Raw genomic sequence first — 22,431 nt, forward strand, 5'->3', positions numbered from 1 at the left:
GGTCAAATATTTGTTTTAGTTGTTCTGATGATAATTATTATTTTGATGATTCTATATTATTCATTTTTTTTTATTTCTAATTTTTTTTTTTTTTAGTTTTTTTTTTTTTCCTTTTTTTTATTTTTATAATGAATTTTATTTAAAATTTTTTTTTTTTTTGATGATATTTATTTTTGTTTTTAACAAAATAATTAGCTTTATATTAAATTTTAATTGATATATGTTTGTATTACTAGTTTTGATGTTATTTATTTTTGATGTCATTGCTTTTTTAAGCCATTATTTCTCTATTTTTCAGTTTTTTATAAAAAATTACTTAAAAAATAAAAAAACATTGAGAATAAGTAATATTACAAATGTTAATTTTTAATATTTTATTTTTTGTTTAAATAAAAATAAATGCTTAGTTCATAATCAAATTATTCTCACGTTTTTTATTTATCAATTGCATTTAAATAATAAAATACAGAGATAATATAAATTAAAGTAATATTTATAAATAAATTCAAAAAATAAAAAATATTTAATTATAAATTTAAATGTTTTATTTATATATTATAATAAAATTTTATTTATAATTTAAAAATATTTAATACTTTTAAACAATTTTGAATAAAAAAGAAATTAAAATATTGTATATAAATATGTATTTTTTCTATTCATTCTTATTTATCAAGAAATTCCTTCTACATATATTTTTATTTATCAAATATATATATATATATATATATATATATATATATATTACAAATCCTGGAAAATCATAATTAATTCCTAATTGTTTTAATTATTCTTTTTTTTTTTATTCATTTGAGATTAAATTTTTTACATTTTTAGCAATTTCTTCTTAACTTTTAGACTATAAATAAAATTAAAATAATATAAATAAAATTAAGATAAAAATAAAAATAAAAATAAACTTTATTAAATTCTTTTGTATGAATTTTCTTCCAATTAATAAATTTATATTATTTTTAACCAGTTTTAAAACTAAAAGGATTTTTCTAATCTTTTTTTAAAACATGAACTTATAATACTTTTCCCGAAACCATATGTCCATTCACAGTTTTAGAAGCAATAGCAGCTACTTCAGGATGTAAATATTAAATAAACCCATATCCTTTGCTTCTAGCAGTTTTTTTACTTCTTGCAACTTTAATATTTTATATTTCACCATATTAAGAAAAATATGTCTTTAATTCCTCTTCTAATAAACCATGAGGTAAATGACCTACATAAATAGTACAATTCTAAAAATATATATATATATATATATATATATATATATATATATATATATTTATATAATTTAAAAATATAAATATACTTAAGCTGTATTTTCTAAAGGAACTTTTGCATCTCTTGCTCTCATTTTCGCAATAGCTTTTTTTAATTAACTTTCATCAACTTTTTTTTTTTTTTGTGTTAAAAGAACATCTTTTACGGTATCTCTTAATTCAACTAAAGGCTCATTTGTTATTTTTTTATTTTCTTATGACTATGGTAGTAGTTTTTATTCTTATTATTTTTTTTAGACTAAATTAGGAGTTTTTTTTTTGGTTGCTTTTTAATCTTCTATATTCCTTTTTTTTATTTAGAAGCTATTTTTAATTCTATAGGCTTTTATTCTTTTTCTATTACTGTGTGCTTTTTTTGCATTTTCATTATATCTTTTTTTGGTTTTTCATCTGTCTTCTTTCCCTTTATTTGTTATTTTTTGGGATTCTTAGAAAGATCTTTAGTGGGATTTTTAGCCATTTTTTTGTTTTTAATGTTTTTTTTATTTAATTTTAGTTTTTAAATATTTATACTTTTAATTAAAATTAATTAATTATTTTTATATAAATATATATATTTTTTTTAATTTATATTGAAAAATATTAAAAAAAAACTGATATTTTAAAGATTTATATATTTATATATTAAAATATAAATTTATATAAAGTTATTAATTTTTATTTTTTAAATATTATCTATTTATTATTTAAAATTATTATTAAAAAAAAAAATATGAAAAACTTTTCATTTTTTCCATAAAAACAAGAAGAAAATTGTAAATCTTTTTAAGTTTAAAAATTAGAGAAAGAACTGAATATAGATTAAACATTAATAATAGAAGATTTATTAAATGTAAATAAAAAAATAAATTAATTATTAAAAAAAATAAATTAAAAGGGATGTAATGAATGGAATTAAGTACCAGATGTTGTAAAATTGACATTTAAGTCTGTAAAAGATATAATAAAAGGCTAAAATAAAACCATAAAAGAATTCTAAAAAGAAATTTAAATAAGATAATAAAAAGGTGAAAACCAATAATAATAATTTATTAATGAAATTCATTCTTCTTTTCTAGATTTAAAATAATAATTAGAAGAAAAATTATCATATTAAGATATTTAATTAATAACATAAGATATAAAATAAGAATTATAATAAAAATAATTAATATAAAACGATAGATATAATTAAAAAGTAAAAAAAAATTATATATAATTATATTTAAATATATATATATATTTATAAATATATATATATATATATATATATATATATATATATATATATTTAGAATCATTATCCTGATGAAGTTTAATTATTAGCAGCTAGATTAGACGAATTTCAAAAAGAATACACTAAAAATTAATTATAAAATAATTTATAAAATGAATTAGATTATATACTTTTAGAATTAGATAAAAAAGCTAATATATCTGATATATAGGAAGTTTTAGAAACAAAAGTAAATAAAGACAGTATTGTAGCAGCTTTAGGAAGAAAAGCAAATAAAAGTGATTTAGAAAAAAAATTGGAAATCAATGATTTAAATAACGTTATTAATTTATTGTAAAATAAAGCCGATATTAGTGTTGCTGAAAAAATAACGGAATTAATTGATTATAAGTGTGATAAAAAAGACTTTTAGGGCCTTAAAAATAAATAAGATTAGTTTTTTTTAAGTTTAAAGTGAAATGGAGAAAAATATAAAAATATTAAATGAAAAAATTAGTTTATTTGATATTCAGATACAAGTAGAAATAGAAAATTGGAAGAAAAATGAACAAAAAGATATGAGAAAGATAAATTTAAATAGAAAATTGATAATTTAAAAGAATAAATTTAAAGAATTTAAGAAAATGTATTTAATTAAAGCATATTAATGCAAAAAGAAGTTGCAAAAATATAGGAAAAATAAATAAATTTGGAAATGAAAAATGAAGATAAAAAAGTTAAAAAAGAATAAGAAAGAATTATTTATGAAAATTAGATAAAAGAAATAAATAAAGAAATTGTAAATAATAGAAATTTTTGTAATTAAAATGTTTAAAATTTTAATTTATAAATTTAATAAATTCAAAGTGATTTAGAGAATAAAATAATCTAAATTAATTTAAATTTAAGTGAAAATTAATCTTTATTATTGGATAGATAGAATAATTTTCAAAAAGACTTTATAAAAAAGTTATTTCTTTAAAAGAAGATTTTCTAGTTTAAATAAAAAATCTTGATATTTCTATTAATAAATAAATTGATGAAAAAGTTAGCTTTGAGGATTTTTAAAGCTCAATTTTATAAAAAATAAATTATTAATAAGTTGAATAAATTATTCAGAAAAATACTGAAAAATTGAATTTAGATAATTATAAATAAGAAATTTTAAATATAAAATAATAAATAGATCAAAATAAAGAATAAATTGATGTATAATTTGATTAAATTTAATAAATTATAGAAAAAAAATCTAATATTGTAGATGTTATTGCAATTTTGGATACTAAAGCTAGTATAAAAGACGTTAATTAAATAGCTTAGTAGTTATTTTAAGATATAGAATCTAGGTTTAATTATTTAAAAAAATAAGAAAATAAATCTAATAATATTAAATTATCAAGTAAAAAAATAATAAATGAATATTATATAAAATAAAAATTTATATTTGTTAATAAGAAATATAAGTATATCTTACTTATATATATATATTTATTATTTAATTATATAGTTTTTTTTTATGTCTTATATAATATATTTTGAAAAATTATTAAGTAAAAATTAAATGCAATAAATATTTATAATAAATATTATTTTATATAATTAAATATTTTTGAAATAAAAAAAAAGAGATATAAAATTATATATATATATATATATTTATATTTTATTTATATATATATTTATATTTTAGTGTTTATTTTTTGTTTTTTTCATACTTAAAGTTAACATACAATTTATTTTAAAGTTGATGATTGTGAATAATTATTACTAATATTAGTATATTCTTTAGATATAAAGCTAAAATCTTATTATTGAATATCTTTATTATTTTTTTTTGATTAATTTTTATAAGGATTTAATATTTTAATTTTTTCTTTATTATTTTTAACTTAGATTTATTTTAATAAGCTATTATTACATTTAATTATTTTAAAGATATTCGACAATTATTCCTTATTTAAATCACTTTATATATCTTTTGTTTTTTTTTATTTGTAAATTTAATTTTAATCTTTTTTTATTATTTAAGATTTTTTATTAAGATTTATTTAGTTTTATATTTCGGAATTTTAAATGCAATTTTATTTTTCTATTATATATAGGTCTTATTCTAAATTTAATTTCTCTAATTTTAAATTTTATACTTTATTTTTTAAATAGTATTCTTCATTTTATTTTAGCTCAAAATCACTATTTTTTTGAATTTATTAATTTTGTATTTTAATGTTATTATCTTCATTATTTTAAATTAATAGGATATTATATTAAATTTTTTAAAGTAAACAATTATAAGTACTTTTTAAAAATTATTTATAAATTATTTCATTAATTTTTTTTGTTGAGAAGAAGAAAAAAGTCTTTTTTCTTATAAAGGTAGTTGATTTGATTTTAGTTTATTTTCTCGGTTTTTTAAATTTAATGCTTATTAAATATATTTTTAAATAACTTTTTCGTTTTTAATTTCATCATTTTTATTTTCTTCAGTTAATAATTCTAATTTCAATTTATATTTTAAATATTTTTTTTAAAAAATATAATTAATGTACATTGATTTTTTTTCTTAATTTTAATATTTATACTGTTGCTTCTTATTTTAGGTAATATAGTTTACATTTTTTTTGTTTGAAAGTTTTGCTTATATTTTATACAAATTTAATTAAAATCTAATTTAATTATGATATTTTTTAATAATTTACATAGATTTTTTAATTAATTTATAATAGAAAAAAATAATTATAACAAAAAAATCAAATTAAGATATTATAATTATAAAAATATTATAATTATTAAAATTATAAATTTATAAAATAAAAAGGATGATTTTATAAATAAAATAAATTATATATTAATAATAATATTAATTTTAATAATAGTAATATTATTAATATTAATAAAAATAATGATATATTTATTCGTTTAAAATTTGCTTTATTTTTTTTTTAGGCGAAATAAAATAATAATCTATTATATATAAAAATTTAAAAGATTTTATCAAAAATATCCATTTTTTATTTATATATTAATAATATATCTAATTATTTTATTACTAAATAAAAAATTAACTTTTACCGAAGTTTATTATTAAGAATTTTATTTTACATTTTTAGATATATTTTTTATTTTAAATAAAAAAAAAGAACACATATCATTTTTTTTTTTATAAAAGGAATCAAAAAAAAATAAAAAAATGGAAAATTAAAAAAATTCAAATTAACTAATATAAAATTCAAATGATAAAAAACTAAAATAAATAAAAGAACTTAAACTTTTTTAAGTTCAACTTGAAGCAAATATAGAATAAAAAACAAAAAGTTCGAAAAAGAATATATAAAATTAAGATAATAAAAACTTTTAAATAAATTAAGTATCTGATTTTAGAGAAACAACTTAAAAAAAAGAAATTTAATTGCCCGTAACACCTTAAAATAAAAGAAATTAGAATTTTTCAATTTAAGAAATTACAAATAATTAATTAGGGTAGCTTTTTAAATTGAGAGAGGAATTATAAAATAAAATTAGTAAAAAGAATAATTAGAATATAAATCAAAATGAATAATACGAAGAAATTATTTATTATATATTAAGCCAATATGAGAATTCTATATAAGAAAAGATGAATATTTTTTATAATTTTTTTAAAAATTAAGAAGATGGATTTTTACATTTATAAAATGATATTTAAAAAATAAAAGAAAATTCAGAAAAGGGAGTATTTTTTGTATATAATGAACTTAATTAATATTTTAGACAAAAAACTGGTTTTTAATAAAATTTCAAATAAACAAATGAAAACGAAATAAAAGTTTGCCGAAAACTTAATTTGGATGAAAGTCCTGAATAATAATCAATATTTTAAAATTAAAATATATAAAATGAAGATTAATAAGAAAATAATTATATGCTAAATTGTTAGAATATTATTAAAAAATTAAGTTTTTTTTCTATTGGGGAATTTCAAGATGAAGAAATGGTTTTTTTTAAAAAAAATATTTAAAAAATTCTTTAGGAATGCTATTAAGTTTAAAATGATTATTTTTAGTTAAAAAAAGCTTATGAGGAAAAAACTTTAAATATTTTTGAAGGGTTAAATATATAAGAAAATATAAAAAAATGTGAAAATTAAATTCAAGTTTTGGAAGATAAAAGTGAATTTTTAATAGGATTTTTTAAAATTTTAGAAAGAATGAAAAATTAGTTTGAAGAGAAAAAAAAAGAAGACTAAAATTTTTTTTAAATTGAAAAAGAAAAAATCGAATAAGAATTTATTTAAATAATTGATTTAAAAAATTAGTTTTTGTTAAAGAATTTTTTATAAAATAAAAATTTGTAAGAAGGTGTCATTAAACTTTATGATGATATTATATAAAATATTATTTATAAATAAAATATTATTGGTAAATATTAAAATCTTAAAAGTTAACTTTTGGAATATTAAGAGTATGATAATAATAATAATTAAATAGTTTTGGGTTTAAAAAATGATATTTTTAACTTTATTTATTAAAATAATTAAGAAAAGTTTAGTATTTTTTGTTCTATTTTAGAAGAATTTTAAAATAAAATTTAAAAATAACTTAATTTAGAAGAATTGATTTAAAATATAGATGAAAAATATTAAATTTTATTAAAAAAAAATATTGAAGACAATAATGAAAATTTATAAAAGTATTTTAATTAATAATAAGAATTTTTTTTAAATAAATTTAATGAAACTTAAAGTAAATTTTATTATGATTTTTTTGAGAAATAAATTTAATATAAGAATTGTTTTTAAGAATAAATTAATAAATTTTTGGTAATTATTCAAAATTTAAATGGAGAGAAAGAAAATTTAAATTAAAAATCAAATGAAAATATTAAAGAAATAAGTGAAAAAAATAAACAAATTATGTTAAAAAATAATGAATTAAATGAAAAAAATCTTTAATTAATTGAAAAAAATAATGAATTAAATGAAAAAAATAATGAAATAAATGAAAAAAATATTTAATTAATAGAAAAAAATAATGAATTAAATGAAAAAAATAATTAATTAAATGAAAAAAATAATTAACTGATTATTTTGAATTAATAATAAGATATTTAGTCGTAAAAACTTTCATAAGAAAATAAATTATTAATAAATAAAATAAAAGAAAAGAAGGATGTATTTTTAGAGAAAATATAATAAATTTAATCAGAAATTTATTAAAAAGATTTATAAATTTAATTTTTAGAGAAATAAAGTAAAGTACTTTTTGAAGATTTTTCTATTTTAAATTTTTAAATTGATGAAAAAATGAGAAATTTACTAATTTTTTAAAATGAATTGGCTTTAGAAAATAATTATTAAAAAAATTTAATTTAATAATTGCAAATAGATAATAATAATTTAAATTTAAAGCAAATTAATGAATTGGAAACTTTAAAATAAAATTAAATATTAGAATAAAATGAGAAAATGTTATAAATTAAAAAATAAAACTTAGAAAAATATGAAGAATTAAAAGATTAAATTTTTAAATAAAATTAAGAAATTTAAAATTATGAAAAAATTATTTTTTAAAAAAATTAAGAAACAACAGAAATTTTGGAAAAAGAAAAATAAAAATATCTAGATGAAATTTAAAAACTATAATATGATATTTAATAATTAAATGAAAAAAATTAACATTTTAATTAATTAAATTATACATAAATACAAAAAATAGAATAACATTAATAAGAAAATCAACAATTAATTAAATAATTATAATAATCTGACTTTAATTTTAATTAAATTTATTAAGAAAAAGTAAATTTAGATATATAAATAGAATAAATAAATGAAAAATTTATAAATTAAAATGGTTATTTTGAAAGATTAATAAATGAAAAAGAAAATAAAATAAAAGAAATAGAAAAATAAATAAAAGGATTTGAGAATAAAATAAATTAATAAGATAATTTAATAAAAAAATATGAGAATTAATTAAATGAATATGAGAATTAAATAAAATAATATTAAAATAAAATTAATATTTAAGAAAATATAAAAATCCAAAAAAAATAATTTGAACTTTTAATAAATGAAAAACAAAAAGAAAATTCAATTTAAGAATATGAAAACAAAAAAAGTGATTTAGGAGATAAAATATTATAAGAAAATGAATATTAAATATAAGACATGGAAATAAATGAATATGAAAATAATGAAATAATAAATAAAATGAATGAAAAAAATTAAATGATAATAACTTAAATTCTGAAACATTAATAAATAAAGAGAAAATATAAGAAAATTCAATATTAGAATAAGAAAATAAAACAAATAAAAATTTAAAATAAGAATAAGAAAATTAAATATAAGAATTAAAAAATCAATTAAATAACTATTAAAATATTAATATATAAAAATAATAAACAAATAATAATATATAAGAATAATAAACGAATATTAATATATAAGAATAATAAACAAGTAATAATATATAATAATAATAAAATGGTAATAATATATAAGTATAATAAACAAATTTTAATAAATAAGAATAATAAACAAATATTAATATATATGAATAATAAACGAATATTAATACATAAGAATAAAAAACGAATATTAATATATAAGAATAATAAAAGAATAATAATATAAAAGAATAATAAACAAGCATTAATTTATAAGAATAATAAACTTAAGATAAATAAATAATAGAAAATAAAGAAGATTTTATAAATTAAGAAAAAAACAATTATTTGAAAAAATATAAAATGAAAATAAATAAATTGGTTAAGTAATAATTAACTAAAAAAATTAATAAATAAAAGAATTAATAAATGAATAAAAAAATTTAATATAAAAAAATTAAATTTTAAGAATAAAAATAGAAGAAAATGGATAAAAATATTTAAACTTAGAATAATAATATTAAGATTTAATTTAAAAAAATTCATAAATTGAAAATTAAAAATAATAAATATTTATTTAATAAACTAAATTTGAATTAGAAAAAATACAAATGGATAAACATTTTAATGAATAAAATTAAAAAATAATACATTTTGAATAATTATTATTATTATAAGAAAAAGAAAATTAGTAAATTTTATAAGAAAATATTAAAAAAGAATAATAATTTGAAAGTCTTTAAAAAAATTTTAATTAAATTTAAATATAAATTGATATATTTAATAAAAAACATTTCGAAAATATTAAAAAATTGGGCTTAAAAATTATAAATATTATTGAATTATTACTTGATATATAAAAATTTTTAATATTAAATGTCAAATTTAATTTAAAATAAAATGTTATTGATGAAAATACTGAAAAATTTAATAAATTAAATAATTGTTTTAGTACATAAAAAAATAAGATGGTTAAAAACGGATAATAATATGCCAATTAATTAATATAATTAATAGAAACAAAACAAGGAAATAAAATTGAAAGAAATTAAAAAATTGAAAATATTAATAATAATTTATTTTAAGAAATAAATTAATTTAATGTTTTTATTGAATATATAAATAAAATATATGAAGAATATAAAATTATTTATAATTGAAAAAATGTATCTTTTTTAAATTTATATAAGTTGCAAATATTTAAAATTATAAATAAATTTGTAAAAAAATAAAAAGATAAAAAAATATATAAATTAATATATATATATATATATATATATATATATATATATATATATATATATATTCATATCCTTAAAAAATATAAATCTATATTAAAAATAAGATATAAAAATACAAAATTATTTATTTTTAAAAATACATATTTTAATTTATAATTATATTTTAAATATATATATATATCATATATTATTATTATTTATTTACATATTTTATATTTACTTTATTATATAGTTTATTTGGTTTTTAATATTTTTTATATTTTTTCCAACCTAAATTTTAAATAAAAAGAATATTTTTGAAATACCTTCAAAATAAGTTTCATTTTCAGTTACTTTTATTAGTATTTTTGGCAATATTTCATCAGTATTCTATATTTTTAATATTTTTAAAAGATTTTTCTCTAAAACAGTAATTATATTTTAATTTTTTCTTAAATCAATGAAATCTTATACCATTTTTTCGAAATAATTCCAGTTTTCTTTCAAACTATTTATATTTTATTCTTTATTTTCCTATGATTAAAAACATGTTTAAATAACATCATTAAAAGCTGCCTAAAATTGCCTATTTTTTTCATTTTCTTACTATATCTTATCTATTTTTTCCATAAATGAATTCATGTTAGGTTCTTTGAGATAATTTTGTAATTTTTCTATGGTTTTTTAATATTTATCAAGTTATTTAGTCATTATTTCAATTTAAAAATCATTATTTTTTTACACTATGTAATATTTTTAATCATTTTATAGAAATATTTGATGATCTTTTTTACTTTAAGACAATTAATTTTACAAATCTAAATATTTTTATTATATTTGAACGTATTTTTGGAATAATTTGTTAATTTTTAAGATTAATTCTGCATTTTCTTCTTAAAGTTATTGATTATAATTTATAAAAAGTTCGGTTTATAAATAATTTGGATTTTACTATAAATTTAATTAAATTTGTTTTTGAAGATCTTATATACTTTTTTTTAATTATGAATTTTCATTTTCTAAAAGAATTTATTAAGAAGTCATTTAGTTGATTTATTTTCTCATTTTTATGATTATTTATTATTACTTTTATATTTTGAATTAATAATCATCTCCTTTATTATTTTATTCGAAATTTTTTTATAAATCATCTTCTTATTCTTGTGTAGTTATTATAGAATCAAATGTATATATTTTTTATTATTATTAGTCATTCTCGCGCGCGTTATTTGGTAAATTTTTATTTTGTTATTTAGTATTATTTTATATATTAATGTTTTTTTGTTATAAAATTTTATTTTATACGTTTTGGATAGTCTGTTCCTAATTTAAATATTAATTTTCTTAATTTTAGTTTTTTATAAAATCTTTGTTTGAAAATGTTTAGTAGTTTTATAATATTTCAAGCGCTTTATTTTCATTTATTTAAGATAAATAAGATGATTATTTTTAAGATTATTATATAAATTATTAGTCTGAAAATTTTATTGGTATATATTAATTATCTTAATATTTTTAAGGGGATTAATGATATTATGTATCTTAATATTATTATGAAGAAGAGGTTTTTTCTGAAAATGTATTATCAATTAAAGAATTTGTTTATTTAAATATTTCAGTTTATTATTGGGATTACTAAATTCTTTACTTTATTTCTTATATACGGTTAGAAGTTTCTATTTCTATTTCTAATAATGATTTTGAGGTTATAATAGAATATTTACTAGCTTGATCAAATGATGAAGAATTTTTGTATTCATTTGTTTAATATTTATACATTTTAAATAATTATAAAATAATATTAATTAAACTTTTTTTGTTTGAAAAAAAAATAAGAAAAAAACATAAATATAAATATAAATATAAATATAAATATAAATATAAATATAAATATAAATATTAATATAAATATAAATATAAATATAAATATATTTATTATTTTTTTTATTCTTATATATATTTAAACATTTTGATATATATCCTTTTTTTAAATATATATTATATTATTATAAAATTTTTTATATTATATAAATTTAAATTTCTATTTTTTAAAAATAAATAATTTAGAAAAATCAATTATATATAATTTTAAAATAATATTAAATTTTTATTGCCTTTTTAAAAAAATTAAAATGAACGATAACAATTTTTAATAATAAGCAAATTAAGTATTTCCCAAAAATGTTGATTCTTTACAATAACTTTCAATTTCTAGCATCAATAGTTAATATAATTAAAATATAAAATAAAAAAATTAAATAATTAGGTATTTCAAACATTTAAGCATTAAATCATACTTCATAATAATAAAATAATCCTTAATAAATAATGGATATGTTTAATAATATGATGAAAATGATGATAAATTAATAATAAGTTTTACCCTAAACGAATAGTTAATCTACTTTATAAGGTTAGTTATTAAATACATAATAATAAAATCCTCATATTAAATCAACGGAAAATTTTTCTATATAAACACTAGAAGACAGATTTTTGAACCATAAAAATGATTTAAATTAATTTTATAGCAAGGTAGGAGGCAATAAGAATATAGGAAGTTAAAATAATAATAAAAAATATATTTATAACAATTAAAATGAAAAATTAGAATAATAACTTCCTTGTAAATAGGAATTTGTTTAATATTAATAAAAATAGGAATAGAATATAAAAAATTTAAATAATAATACTAATAATTAGTAATATTAGAATAATTTTGAAGAAAAAAGTTCATTTAGAAATTCTTAAATAATTAATAATAGTGAATATTTTAAATAGGATAATGAGTTTTTAAGTTAAAGTATTTTATTTGGAAAAAGTAATTAAAAATAATAAATAGTTGAAAGTAATTAAAAGAAAAGAAATAATTAAGAAGATAATAATAGTGAATTTTTAAAAAGTAATAAATTTAATGATAATTATTATGAAAATAATTTTAAAAAAGATGATGTAAAATTAAATACTAAATTATAAAATATTAACGAAAATATATCTTTTAATAATTTTGATGAAATTCATTAAAATAAAAACTATAAATAAAATAATAATAATTTTGCTGATTTTAAATATAACAATGATAATTTTGATGATTATAATAATAAAAATAATAAATTCAATAACAATTTTGATAATTACGAAGATTTACCAATAAAAAATTATAAATTAAATAATAATTTAGATTAAATACCTTCCAAAAACAATAAATTAAATAATAATTTCGATGATATGCCTATTAAATCTAAATAATTTAATAATATTTAAGATTATTAAATTTTTTAAACGAATAATTAAAATACTACTGATGAAATAAAAATCAAAGCAAATTAAAACAATAATTTTGATGAAATTCCTATTAAATCAAATAAACAAAATAATAACTTTGAAAACATATCCATAAAACCATCCAGATATTCTCAATATAATCTTGATGAACCTATTACAAAATCTTAAAATTAACTAAATAATTTTGACGATTAATATCCTACAAAATATTAAAATTAAAATAATAACTTCGATGATTATGTTTAATTAAAATCTTAAAAATAATAAAATAATTTCGATGATATACTTATTAAAACATAAAAATAATAAAATAATTTCGATGATATACCTATTAAAACATAAAAACAGGCTAACATTTTCGAAGAAAAACCTTTAAAAACAAGCAATAAATAATTATAAAGTGAAGAAATTCAGGTAAAATCTTAAAAAATATAAAATAAATAATATTAAAATTTTGATGAAGTTCCCATAAAAACATCAAATAATAAAAACATAGAAGAAATTTAAAAAAGAAGTAATTCATGTGCTTTTAAAGAAAATGAAAATAATAATAATAATAATTAATAAGATGTAAATAATAATAATTAGTAAGATGAAAATTAAGAAATTAAAAGTAAAAGAACTTTCCTAAAAAAAGGTACTAGAACTTTTCTTTCTAATGCCCAATAAAGATCTAAAGCTGCATAATAACATATTAATTTAATTGTCGGATAATGTCAGGGATTAAGTATTAATGAAATAGAAGAAACACGACCTATTAGTAATGTTTAAAAAGCAAATTCAGTTTAATAAAAAAAAGTAGAAAAATAAAATAAAAAATAATAATAAAACAAAGAACAATAATAAAAAGAATAATAATAAAAAGAATAATAATAAAAAGAAATTAAAAATAATGAAAAACTTTAGGAAGAAAAAAGTCAAGAAAAAAACCGAAAAAATTTTTATAAAGAGGATAAGGAAAAGGAGGAGGAATTCAAGGAAAAAATATTTTTAAAGATGAAAATTTATAATAATAATAACAAGATAAATAATAATAAGAGAAATTAGAAAAATAAAAAGAAAAGAAATAAATTAAAAAAAAAGAAACAAAAAATAATTAAAATGAAGATTCTGATATTATTTCTATAAATGAAGATGAAGATTAAAAATTTAACTCTTAAAAATATGTCGATGATAAATAAAATTCGATGATGAATATGAATGGGTAAATTAAAAAAATAATAATAATAAAAAGAAAGAAAAAAATGAAATTTTTTCTATTGATAATAATAATAATAGTGATTAAAATGAAGATAATTTTGAGGAATATTAAGATGAGGAAGAATTCGAAGATGAAGACAAATAATAATATTCTAAAGTTGTTTAAAAATATTTTAAATAAGGAAATAAAAATAAAGTGAAAAAAGAAAATCAAAATATTATAATTATTTCAGAAGAAGAGAAAAAAAAAATAATTTAGGAATATACTAATGAATAAATAGAAAAATTAAATTTAGAAATTAATAAATTTAAGTTGGAAAATGATAGAATAAAAAAAATGAAAATTAAATACGAAGATCTTATTAAATAAGCTAATAAGGAAAAAGAATAATTCGCAAAATAAAAAGAAATTGAAATTGAAGAATTAGAAGAATGGAAAAGAGAAGAAATAAAAAAAATAAAAAATGAAAAAAAAGTATAAGAAAGATAGTAAAAAGTAATAATAATATATATATATAATATATAAATATATATATTTATATATATATATATATTAAATAATAATGTAAACATATATATATTTATTTTTTTATTATTTAATTTATTCAATTAAGTCATTATATAATTAACCAACAAGAAAAGAACGAGAAGAAATTGAAAAATGCAATTAATAAATAAAAAAAATATAAGAAGATTTTAAAATAAAGGAATAAAAATATAAATAAGCTATAGAAAGATTAAAAAAATAAATAGAAGATTTAACTTAAAAAAATTTTGAATTAAATGAAGAAATAAAAAATTTCGAAAAAATAAGAATATGTGAAGAATAAAAAAAATCTATTTTAAAAAAAGGTCCCAGTATTTCTAAAAAAATAAATACTTTATAAGATAATGAGGATATTTAGAGTATATAAAATGATGAAATTTAACAAGAAGATGAGTTTAATAATTACGAAAGCTATTTTAATGATGAATAAAGAAATAAAGATATGATAAATAATGCCTATTAGGAAATAAATAATATAAATTAAAAAATAGGCAAAAAAATTGTTAACAATGAGCCTTAAAAATTATTAAATAAGACTAACTAAAGTACAAAAGGGAGCGAAATGAAAAGAAAAGAAGATAATTAACAATCTGTTTCATAATTAAAAAATTCATAAACTTTAATTAAATAACAATCAAATTTATAAAAAAAATTCTAATATGATATTACAAATATATCTTAATTAGATAATATTAATATAAATATGATTAATAAATAAATTGATTAAAAATAATTTTGGTTTGATTAAAATATTTATTATATAGCTTATCTTTAAAATTAAAAGAAAATTTCCAAAATCATTAAATAAGAAATAACTTAAGATGGAAAAGTATATATATATATATATATATATATATATATATATATATATAAATATTTATAAATTTATTTTTTATTTTATTATGAATATAGATTTATAGAGTATATGATGATCGTAAAAGTGAAACAATATTCCCTAATTAAGTTAAGAAATAATAATTTAATGATGGTATTTGTGAAGGATATAGTATAGTAAATTTCGTTAATGGAGATATTAAATAAGTTCTTCCTGATAAAGTAACTGTTATTTATTATTTTGCAGAAGCATAAACTACTTAGATTACTTTTGAACCGACAGGAATAAATGTAAATATATATATATATATATATATATTTATATATTTATATATTTATGTATTTTTTTAAGGTATATTATTTTCCTAATGACTAAATTGAAATTCATTTTCCTGAAGGAAAGAAATAAATAAGGTATTTTTATATTTTTATTTTTTTATTTTTTTTTTATTAGATTTAATGATGGTACTGAGAAATATATATGTGAAAACGGAGAAGAAAAAACTTATTTTGAAGACGGAACTATTTAAATTATTGATGTTAATAGAATTAAAACTATAAAATATGCAAATGGAAAAGAAGTAATTTTAATTTTTTTATTTAAAATAATTATAAATAGGATGTAATTTATCCAGAAGATTATATTTATTAAGATGAAGAATGATTTAATTTTCCAACAAAATATTTTTAGAATTAAAAAAGAAAAAATATAAAAATTCATTTATTTATTATTAAAATTAAAAGTATTATTTTAATTATTTTTATTTTTTTACTATAAAAATTATAAACTTTATTTTATTTTATTATATTTAAGAATAATTTATTAATTTAATATATGTTAAATTTATTTATAGATTTTTCTTAATAAAATAATTATTATTAATATCTTTTTTTTTTTTTTTTTTTAAAACATATTAAAAATAATGGCAATTATATTTCTTGTTTTATTTTTTATAGTTTTTCCTATATTTTTTATATTTTCGATTCTTAAATTGATATTATTAATAAAATGTAAATTATCTTTAAATAATAAAAAATTAAGAATAGCTTTTTTACATCCATATTGGTATTATAAAAACAGATATATTTTCTTTTTTTTTTAATAAAATAAAAAAGTAATGCAGCAGGTGGTGGTGAAAAAGTACTTTATTGTATAATAAAGTCTATATTTAATTTAAATTTATCTAAAGATTTATTCGAAATAGTTATATATTCATGTTAAATTTTTTATATTTGTATTTTTATATATATCTATATAATTAAAACTAGGTGAATAAGAATAAGGAAATAATATTCTTTAAAAAGCAAAAGATAGATTTAATTTAGATTTATTATAATATTAAGATTAAATAAAATTCATAAAAGTTCCTTTTAGATTTCTATTAGAGCCGTTTAGTTTCGCAACGCTATTTTTTTAAGTCATTGGGATATTAATATACACATATATATGTCTATTTAAATATCCTCCAGATATATTTTATGATACTACTGGGCTTTCTTTTTCTTATTTTATAGTAAAAAAAATGAGTTATTCAAAAGTAATAAGTTATGTACATTATCCGTTTATAAGTTAAGATATGATAAATGATGTTTTGAAAAATAATTAAAGTTTTAATAATAGAGGAATATTTGCGAATTGGAGAATTTTAAAAAATTTGAAAATCATATATTATATTATTTTAGTTAAATTTTATAAAAAAATGGGATCTTATGCTGATTTAATATTTACAAATTCTTCGTGGACAGATAATCATATAAAAAAATTATGGAAAAATTAAAAAACTATTAAATTGTAAAAAAGAAATATATATATAAAAAATATTTAATATATAAATAATGTTTTTTATATTATTTCCAATTTTTAAAAAATATAAATTGAAAATTAATGGCGAAAGATAAAAAAAGGAAATAATTTATAAAAAAAATTTATACATATTAAATATATATAATATATATAAATATATATATATATATATTTATATATAAATATATTTATATATAGATATCCACCTTGTAATATCAAAGATTTGATTCTATTATAAAAAAATTAAAAAAATATTTAAATTATGTCATTTGCTTAGTTTAGACCAGAAAAAAATCATCTTTTATAAATTAATATTATAAATAAAGTTTTTAAAAGATTTGATGACTTTTAAAAAAAAAATATTATTTTTGTAAATAATTTTTTTTTTCTTTTTTTTATTAAATATACAAAATAGAAAATTGTTGGATCTACAAGAAATCAAAATGATATTTAATTACTTTAAAATCTTAAAAATTAAATTAAAGATTTTAATTTGGTTTAAAATGTTCATTTTATTGAAAATCCATAATATACTTAAGTAATTTAATTGCTTTAAGAAAGTACAATAGGACTCCATACCATGAAAGATGAGCATTTCGGTATATCTGTTGTAGAAATGATGGTATATAATATTTATTTTAATAAAATCATTTATTTTGTTTGTTTGAAAAAAGGCAGCTGGACTTGTTGTTTTATCTCATAATAGTGCAGGACCTAAAATGGATATTATTTAAAACAATAGTTTTGGTTTTTTATGTGAAAATGAAGAGGAGTATATTGAGAAATTACTTTATGTTATTAACAATTAATCAATAAGAAATAATATTGTTAAAAATGCTAGATAAAAAATAATGGTTTTTAGTGATGAATAATTTATTGAAAAATGCAAGAATTATTTTAAAGATTTTTTAGAATTAAAAATCTGATTTTTTATTTTGTTTAAAAAAATAAATAAAATATAAATAATTAATACTTTATTAATTTGTTTTATAAAAAACATAAAATTTATAATTTTTTTTTAAGCTTAAAGATTTTCTTATATAAATTTAAATTTTTTTGTTATTAATATATATATAATCTAATTTTTTTTTTTTTTTTCAAAATTAATATTTAATATCTTCATAATTAATTAAAGAGTTTTTTTAAAAAAAAATGATTTAAATTCATTAAAGTAAACATTCTAAATTAGATTAAGTTGAAGATAAAGAAAACTTAAAAAAAATTGATGCTAATATTAATAAACTTGTGTATTTAAATATTTAATATTTAACAAAAAAAACAAACATATTTTAAGCACATTCGAAAATTCATCAGAAATCAGACTTTAAATAAATTAGTTGCATTAAGAATAATAATAAGAAATGTTTTGTTTAAAATTCGATTAAAATGATAAATATTTAGCAGTCGGTAAATAAAAACAAACATTTAAAAAAAATATATGTATATATATATATATATATATATAATATAAAAAAAAATAAGGTGCCTAAAATGGTTAAGTCTAAATTTATAATATTGAATAAAAAAAGCTTTTACATTTAATGAGATTGTAAAAAAAAATTAAAAAAAATAATAATAATAATAAAAAAAAGCCCTACAGTAAACCAAAACATGCCCATAACTTGTTTAAAATGGCGTCCAAATATACATAATAAGACGAAAGATATATTAGTATCTGTAAATGCAGACGGAAGCATAATTCATTGGCATGTCCCTTCAGGAAAGCCTTTACATAGGATGCAAGAGTAGAATTAAAACAGTATAATGTGTTTAGATTATAATGAAGACGGTTCCCAATTTGCAACTGGAGGGAAAGATTTTCATATAAGAATATATGATGATGATACTAAGAGTGTAATTTAAGATTTTGGGGCAGCAGATTGGAACTAAACGGGCCATTCAAATAGAGTTTTTTCGTGTAAATTTATAAATAATAATATTTTAATGAGTGGAGGATGGGATAGTAATATTATTCTATGGGATTTAAGATAAAAGAGGAATATAGGGAATATTTATGGACCAAGTATTAGTGGAGATTCTTTGGATTTTAAAAATGATGTGATTCTTTCAGGGTCTTATAAAAATGAGCATTAGATTTAACTTTGGGATTTTAAAACTTTAAAATTAATTAAAAATATCTAATGGTATGAAAATAATAGTTTGAATTATTAGGCTTATGTTTATTCGAGTGTGTTTAGTAAAAATAATAACGATTGGATATTAGCGGGAAGTACTAGGGTTAATGAAGTTAAAATTTTTAGAAATAAAAATTAATTCGAATGTGTGGGAGGAATCAAAGATATTAAGTCGTGTGTTTATTCAGTTGATTTTGCGAACTTTAGTAATTAATTTGCATTTTGTACAGCAGATGGAAGGGTTTATATATATAATATGTGAGTTATTTTTATTTTATTTTAATTATTAAATATATATATATAAATTATTATTAATTAATTTTATATTTTTTTCTTCTATTTATATAATAGCTATATTTCCTGCTTTGTATATTTATTGTTATAGCTTATTTTTAACATAACATTTTATCCATAATAATAAAATATGTATTTCGAAATTTTTTAAATTTATTTTGAAGACATATTAAATACTTTTTTTATTTTATTTTTTATTAGTTAGTTAGTTACAAAATATAAACGTATTGAAAAACAAAACAAAAATTTTAAAAAAATTATTTTATGAATACATAGTATTATATATTAAATCTTAATTTTCTAATTTAAATATATTTAAAATATAAAAATAAAAACTTAAATGGCTTTTTTAATATATAGAGATTTTAAAAAGTCTTTTAGTGTGAATTCTAAATGTTCAACGACTTTCATTTTTATAGGTCTACTTTACTTATTTTTATTTTTAATTCCATTTTTTTTAGGATATGTAATAGAAGGTAAATTTATAAAAAAAAAAAATAATAATTAAAAAATAGGATTTTGGCCATATAGTAATATATATTATGAATAACCATATGTAAATTTTAGAGGAGATTATTTAATAGTATGTCAAACATAAACTGATAAATTATATTCTACAAACATCGAAATTTTAAATGAGAATTTAATATCAAATAGTATACTTGATTTATAAGTATATTATTAATTTTTTTTTTTTTATAAAATAAATGAAATAAATAATATTTTTAGATTTTTAAATAAGATTAAAATATTGATGGAAAAAATGATTATTTCAAATTTAATTTAAAATTTTATAAAATAGATATTGAAATTTGCTCTATTTTTTTAATTGCAGATTATGGTTTGAGGGGAAAAATAAATTTATAAATGTAAAGTCCAGTTTAATTCGAAGTCCCTTTTATGTTAAAAAAATAAGCAAGTATTTCTACTGAATTAGTTTTTATGTAAAAAAATCCTTTAGTAGAAAGTAAAATAACACGAAATATTTATAATTATACAATTCCATTTGTCAATAATAATTCTTAAAAAATTGATACTTTTTAATTTATTTAAGATATTTAGTCAAGGAATGAAACGCTTTATGTTGAATAAATACATGTTATTCCTAATTTTTAAAATATATAATAAGATTAATAATATACGGAATTGGAAATTAATATGCGAATTCCTTAGTTTTAGAAGATAGTTTATTTACCTAATTTAAGGGAAAATTTAAGGTTTGTATGGCTTTAATATATTTATTTTTTTATTCCTTTGTATTGGATTATACATAAGGTTATTCATTTTTTGTTAACTACTAATATTTTTAAATCGACAGTAAAAAACGATTTATCATAAAATTGATTTATTTTTATTAAACAAACATATATATAAGTTGTATTTTTATTAATAGATAAACAAAATTTATTTTATTTCTTTTTAATTTTAAAAAAATTTTCTTTTATTTATATTTATTGATACATTTATAAAAAATCAATAATTATAAAATTGTAAATTTCGTTTTCAAATTATATTCTTTATTAATATTTTTAGATAATAATTATTTTTCATTTAAAGGGTTTAAAATAAATATTTATGTTTCCATTTTAATATAATTATTATATAAATAAGTAATTGATTATGTTAACGGATAGATAATAAAAATTTTAGAGAAAAAATGAAATTATGAAAAAATATATTTTAAATAAAAAAAAATAATGGATTAAAAATTAATCAGATATAAAATATTTAAAAATTTTTGATATAATATAAAAATAAATAATAATTATTAAACAAAATAATTAGATAAATATATTTTAAATAATAAATATATGAAAAATATTTCGATAAATATATCCATATTTTATATAGAAATTACCATATTTTATATAAAATTTACTAATTATAGGTAAAAATTAAAAAAATTATAAAAATAATATTATATATATATAAATATATATATATATATATAATATATATATATATATATATATATATATATATTATCAATTTTGTTATTTATTATATTTATTTTTTATTTTTTCTTTTTTAATTTTTTCATATTATAATTCAATATTTTAAAATATTTTAATGTTATATTTTTATTTTTTCTTATTTTATTTTCTGTCTAATATTTTAGTTTTTATTTATATTTTTTTTGTTTTTTTTTTTATATATTAAAAATAATATTTGTAAATATTTTTTTATTATCTTTTTTATATTTATTTTTTATTTTTATTTAATATGATTTTTCAATATATTTTAATTCCGAAA

General features: G+C 14.4%; 4 protein-coding genes across 4 annotated transcripts, besides 60 other annotated features; 3 read left to right on the forward strand and 1 right to left on the reverse strand. All coding sequences in view use genetic code 6, as the record gives it.

Annotated features, from left to right (window-relative positions):
• The first annotated feature begins 64 nt into the window (after positions 1-64).
• Positions 65-126: a microsatellite.
• Positions 82-126: a microsatellite.
• A 379-nt stretch (positions 127-505) lies between these two features.
• IMG5_076250 (hypothetical protein) lies at positions 506-1,741 on the reverse strand (the record flags this gene model as incomplete). The annotated part of the gene is made up of 3 exons (XM_004036533.1): positions 1,328-1,741; positions 921-1,250; positions 506-859 (listed from the first exon to the last, which is right to left on the reverse strand). Exons 1-3 carry the CDS (start codon positions 1,370-1,372, stop codon positions 506-508), a joined length of 729 nt encoding a protein of 242 aa, XP_004036581.1. The 5' UTR covers positions 1,373-1,741.
• Positions 516-592: a microsatellite.
• Positions 710-745: a microsatellite.
• Positions 861-900: a microsatellite.
• Positions 864-919: a microsatellite.
• Positions 1,257-1,307: a microsatellite.
• Positions 1,742-1,946: 205 nt separating the features above from the next.
• Positions 1,947-1,993: a microsatellite.
• Positions 1,955-1,998: a microsatellite.
• A 489-nt stretch (positions 1,999-2,487) lies between these two features.
• Positions 2,488-2,568: a microsatellite.
• Positions 2,569-3,278: 710 nt separating this feature from the next.
• Positions 3,279-3,308: a microsatellite.
• Positions 3,309-4,069: 761 nt separating this feature from the next.
• Positions 4,070-4,111: a microsatellite.
• Positions 4,112-4,130: 19 nt separating this feature from the next.
• Positions 4,131-4,178: a microsatellite.
• Positions 4,133-4,180: a microsatellite.
• Positions 4,139-4,182: a microsatellite.
• Positions 4,183-5,250: 1,068 nt separating this feature from the next.
• Positions 5,251-5,286: a microsatellite.
• A 39-nt stretch (positions 5,287-5,325) lies between these two features.
• Positions 5,326-5,386: a microsatellite.
• Positions 5,343-5,386: a microsatellite.
• A 1,469-nt stretch (positions 5,387-6,855) lies between these two features.
• Positions 6,856-6,894: a microsatellite.
• A 445-nt stretch (positions 6,895-7,339) lies between these two features.
• Positions 7,340-7,542: a microsatellite.
• Positions 7,387-7,543: a microsatellite.
• Positions 7,387-7,546: a microsatellite.
• A 791-nt stretch (positions 7,547-8,337) lies between these two features.
• Positions 8,338-8,387: a microsatellite.
• Positions 8,338-8,469: a microsatellite.
• Positions 8,354-8,487: a microsatellite.
• Positions 8,417-8,476: a microsatellite.
• Positions 8,463-8,494: a microsatellite.
• A 290-nt stretch (positions 8,495-8,784) lies between these two features.
• Positions 8,785-8,832: a microsatellite.
• A 17-nt stretch (positions 8,833-8,849) lies between these two features.
• Positions 8,850-9,146: a microsatellite.
• Positions 9,087-9,117: a microsatellite.
• Positions 9,147-9,246: 100 nt separating the features above from the next.
• Positions 9,247-9,320: a microsatellite.
• Positions 9,258-9,320: a microsatellite.
• Positions 9,321-10,103: 783 nt separating this feature from the next.
• Positions 10,104-10,165: a microsatellite.
• Positions 10,166-10,284: 119 nt separating this feature from the next.
• Positions 10,285-10,324: a microsatellite.
• A 1,599-nt stretch (positions 10,325-11,923) lies between these two features.
• Positions 11,924-12,010: a microsatellite.
• Positions 12,011-12,437: 427 nt separating this feature from the next.
• On the forward strand, positions 12,438-16,609 carry IMG5_076260 (hypothetical protein; the record flags this gene model as incomplete). The annotated part of the gene is made up of 7 exons (XM_004036534.1): positions 12,438-14,280; positions 14,603-15,060; positions 15,179-15,940; positions 16,024-16,236; positions 16,298-16,359; positions 16,400-16,526; positions 16,565-16,609. 7 exons carry the CDS (start codon positions 12,438-12,440, stop codon positions 16,607-16,609), a joined length of 3,510 nt encoding a protein of 1,169 aa, XP_004036582.1.
• Positions 13,113-13,192: a microsatellite.
• Positions 13,568-13,709: a microsatellite.
• Positions 13,587-13,709: a microsatellite.
• Positions 13,914-13,964: a microsatellite.
• Positions 14,151-14,225: a microsatellite.
• Positions 14,151-14,248: a microsatellite.
• Positions 14,151-14,257: a microsatellite.
• Positions 14,170-14,246: a microsatellite.
• Positions 14,413-14,467: a microsatellite.
• Positions 15,070-15,118: a microsatellite.
• Positions 15,331-15,380: a microsatellite.
• Positions 15,809-15,844: a microsatellite.
• Positions 15,942-15,993: a microsatellite.
• Positions 16,241-16,280: a microsatellite.
• Positions 16,242-16,290: a microsatellite.
• Positions 16,361-16,396: a microsatellite.
• A 345-nt stretch (positions 16,610-16,954) lies between the features above and the next one.
• IMG5_076270 (hypothetical protein) lies at positions 16,955-18,675 on the forward strand (the record flags this gene model as incomplete). The annotated part of the gene is made up of 5 exons (XM_004036535.1): positions 16,955-17,162; positions 17,215-17,737; positions 17,948-18,119; positions 18,165-18,371; positions 18,424-18,675. The coding sequence occupies 5 exons, from the start codon at positions 16,955-16,957 to the stop codon at positions 18,673-18,675; spliced, it is 1,362 nt and encodes a 453-aa protein (XP_004036583.1).
• Positions 17,870-17,946: a microsatellite.
• Positions 17,873-17,951: a microsatellite.
• Positions 17,878-17,937: a microsatellite.
• Positions 17,885-17,951: a microsatellite.
• Positions 18,676-19,110: 435 nt separating the features above from the next.
• IMG5_076280 (WD repeat protein) lies at positions 19,111-20,146 on the forward strand (the record flags this gene model as incomplete). Its single annotated transcript, XM_004036536.1, has 3 exons — positions 19,111-19,156; positions 19,232-19,298; positions 19,342-20,146. 3 exons carry the CDS (start codon positions 19,111-19,113, stop codon positions 20,144-20,146), a joined length of 918 nt encoding a protein of 305 aa, XP_004036584.1.
• Positions 19,184-19,219: a microsatellite.
• Positions 20,147-22,014: 1,868 nt separating the features above from the next.
• Positions 22,015-22,054: a microsatellite.
• Positions 22,055-22,093: 39 nt separating this feature from the next.
• Positions 22,094-22,161: a microsatellite.
• Positions 22,162-22,353: 192 nt separating this feature from the next.
• Positions 22,354-22,394: a microsatellite.
• Positions 22,355-22,398: a microsatellite.
• Positions 22,399-22,431: the final 33 nt, after the last annotated feature.

Source organism: Ichthyophthirius multifiliis, assembly GCF_000220395.1.
Source record: "Ichthyophthirius multifiliis unplaced genomic scaffold scaff_1120509250477, whole genome shotgun sequence".
NCBI classification, from domain to species: domain Eukaryota; phylum Ciliophora; class Oligohymenophorea; order Hymenostomatida; genus Ichthyophthirius; species Ichthyophthirius multifiliis.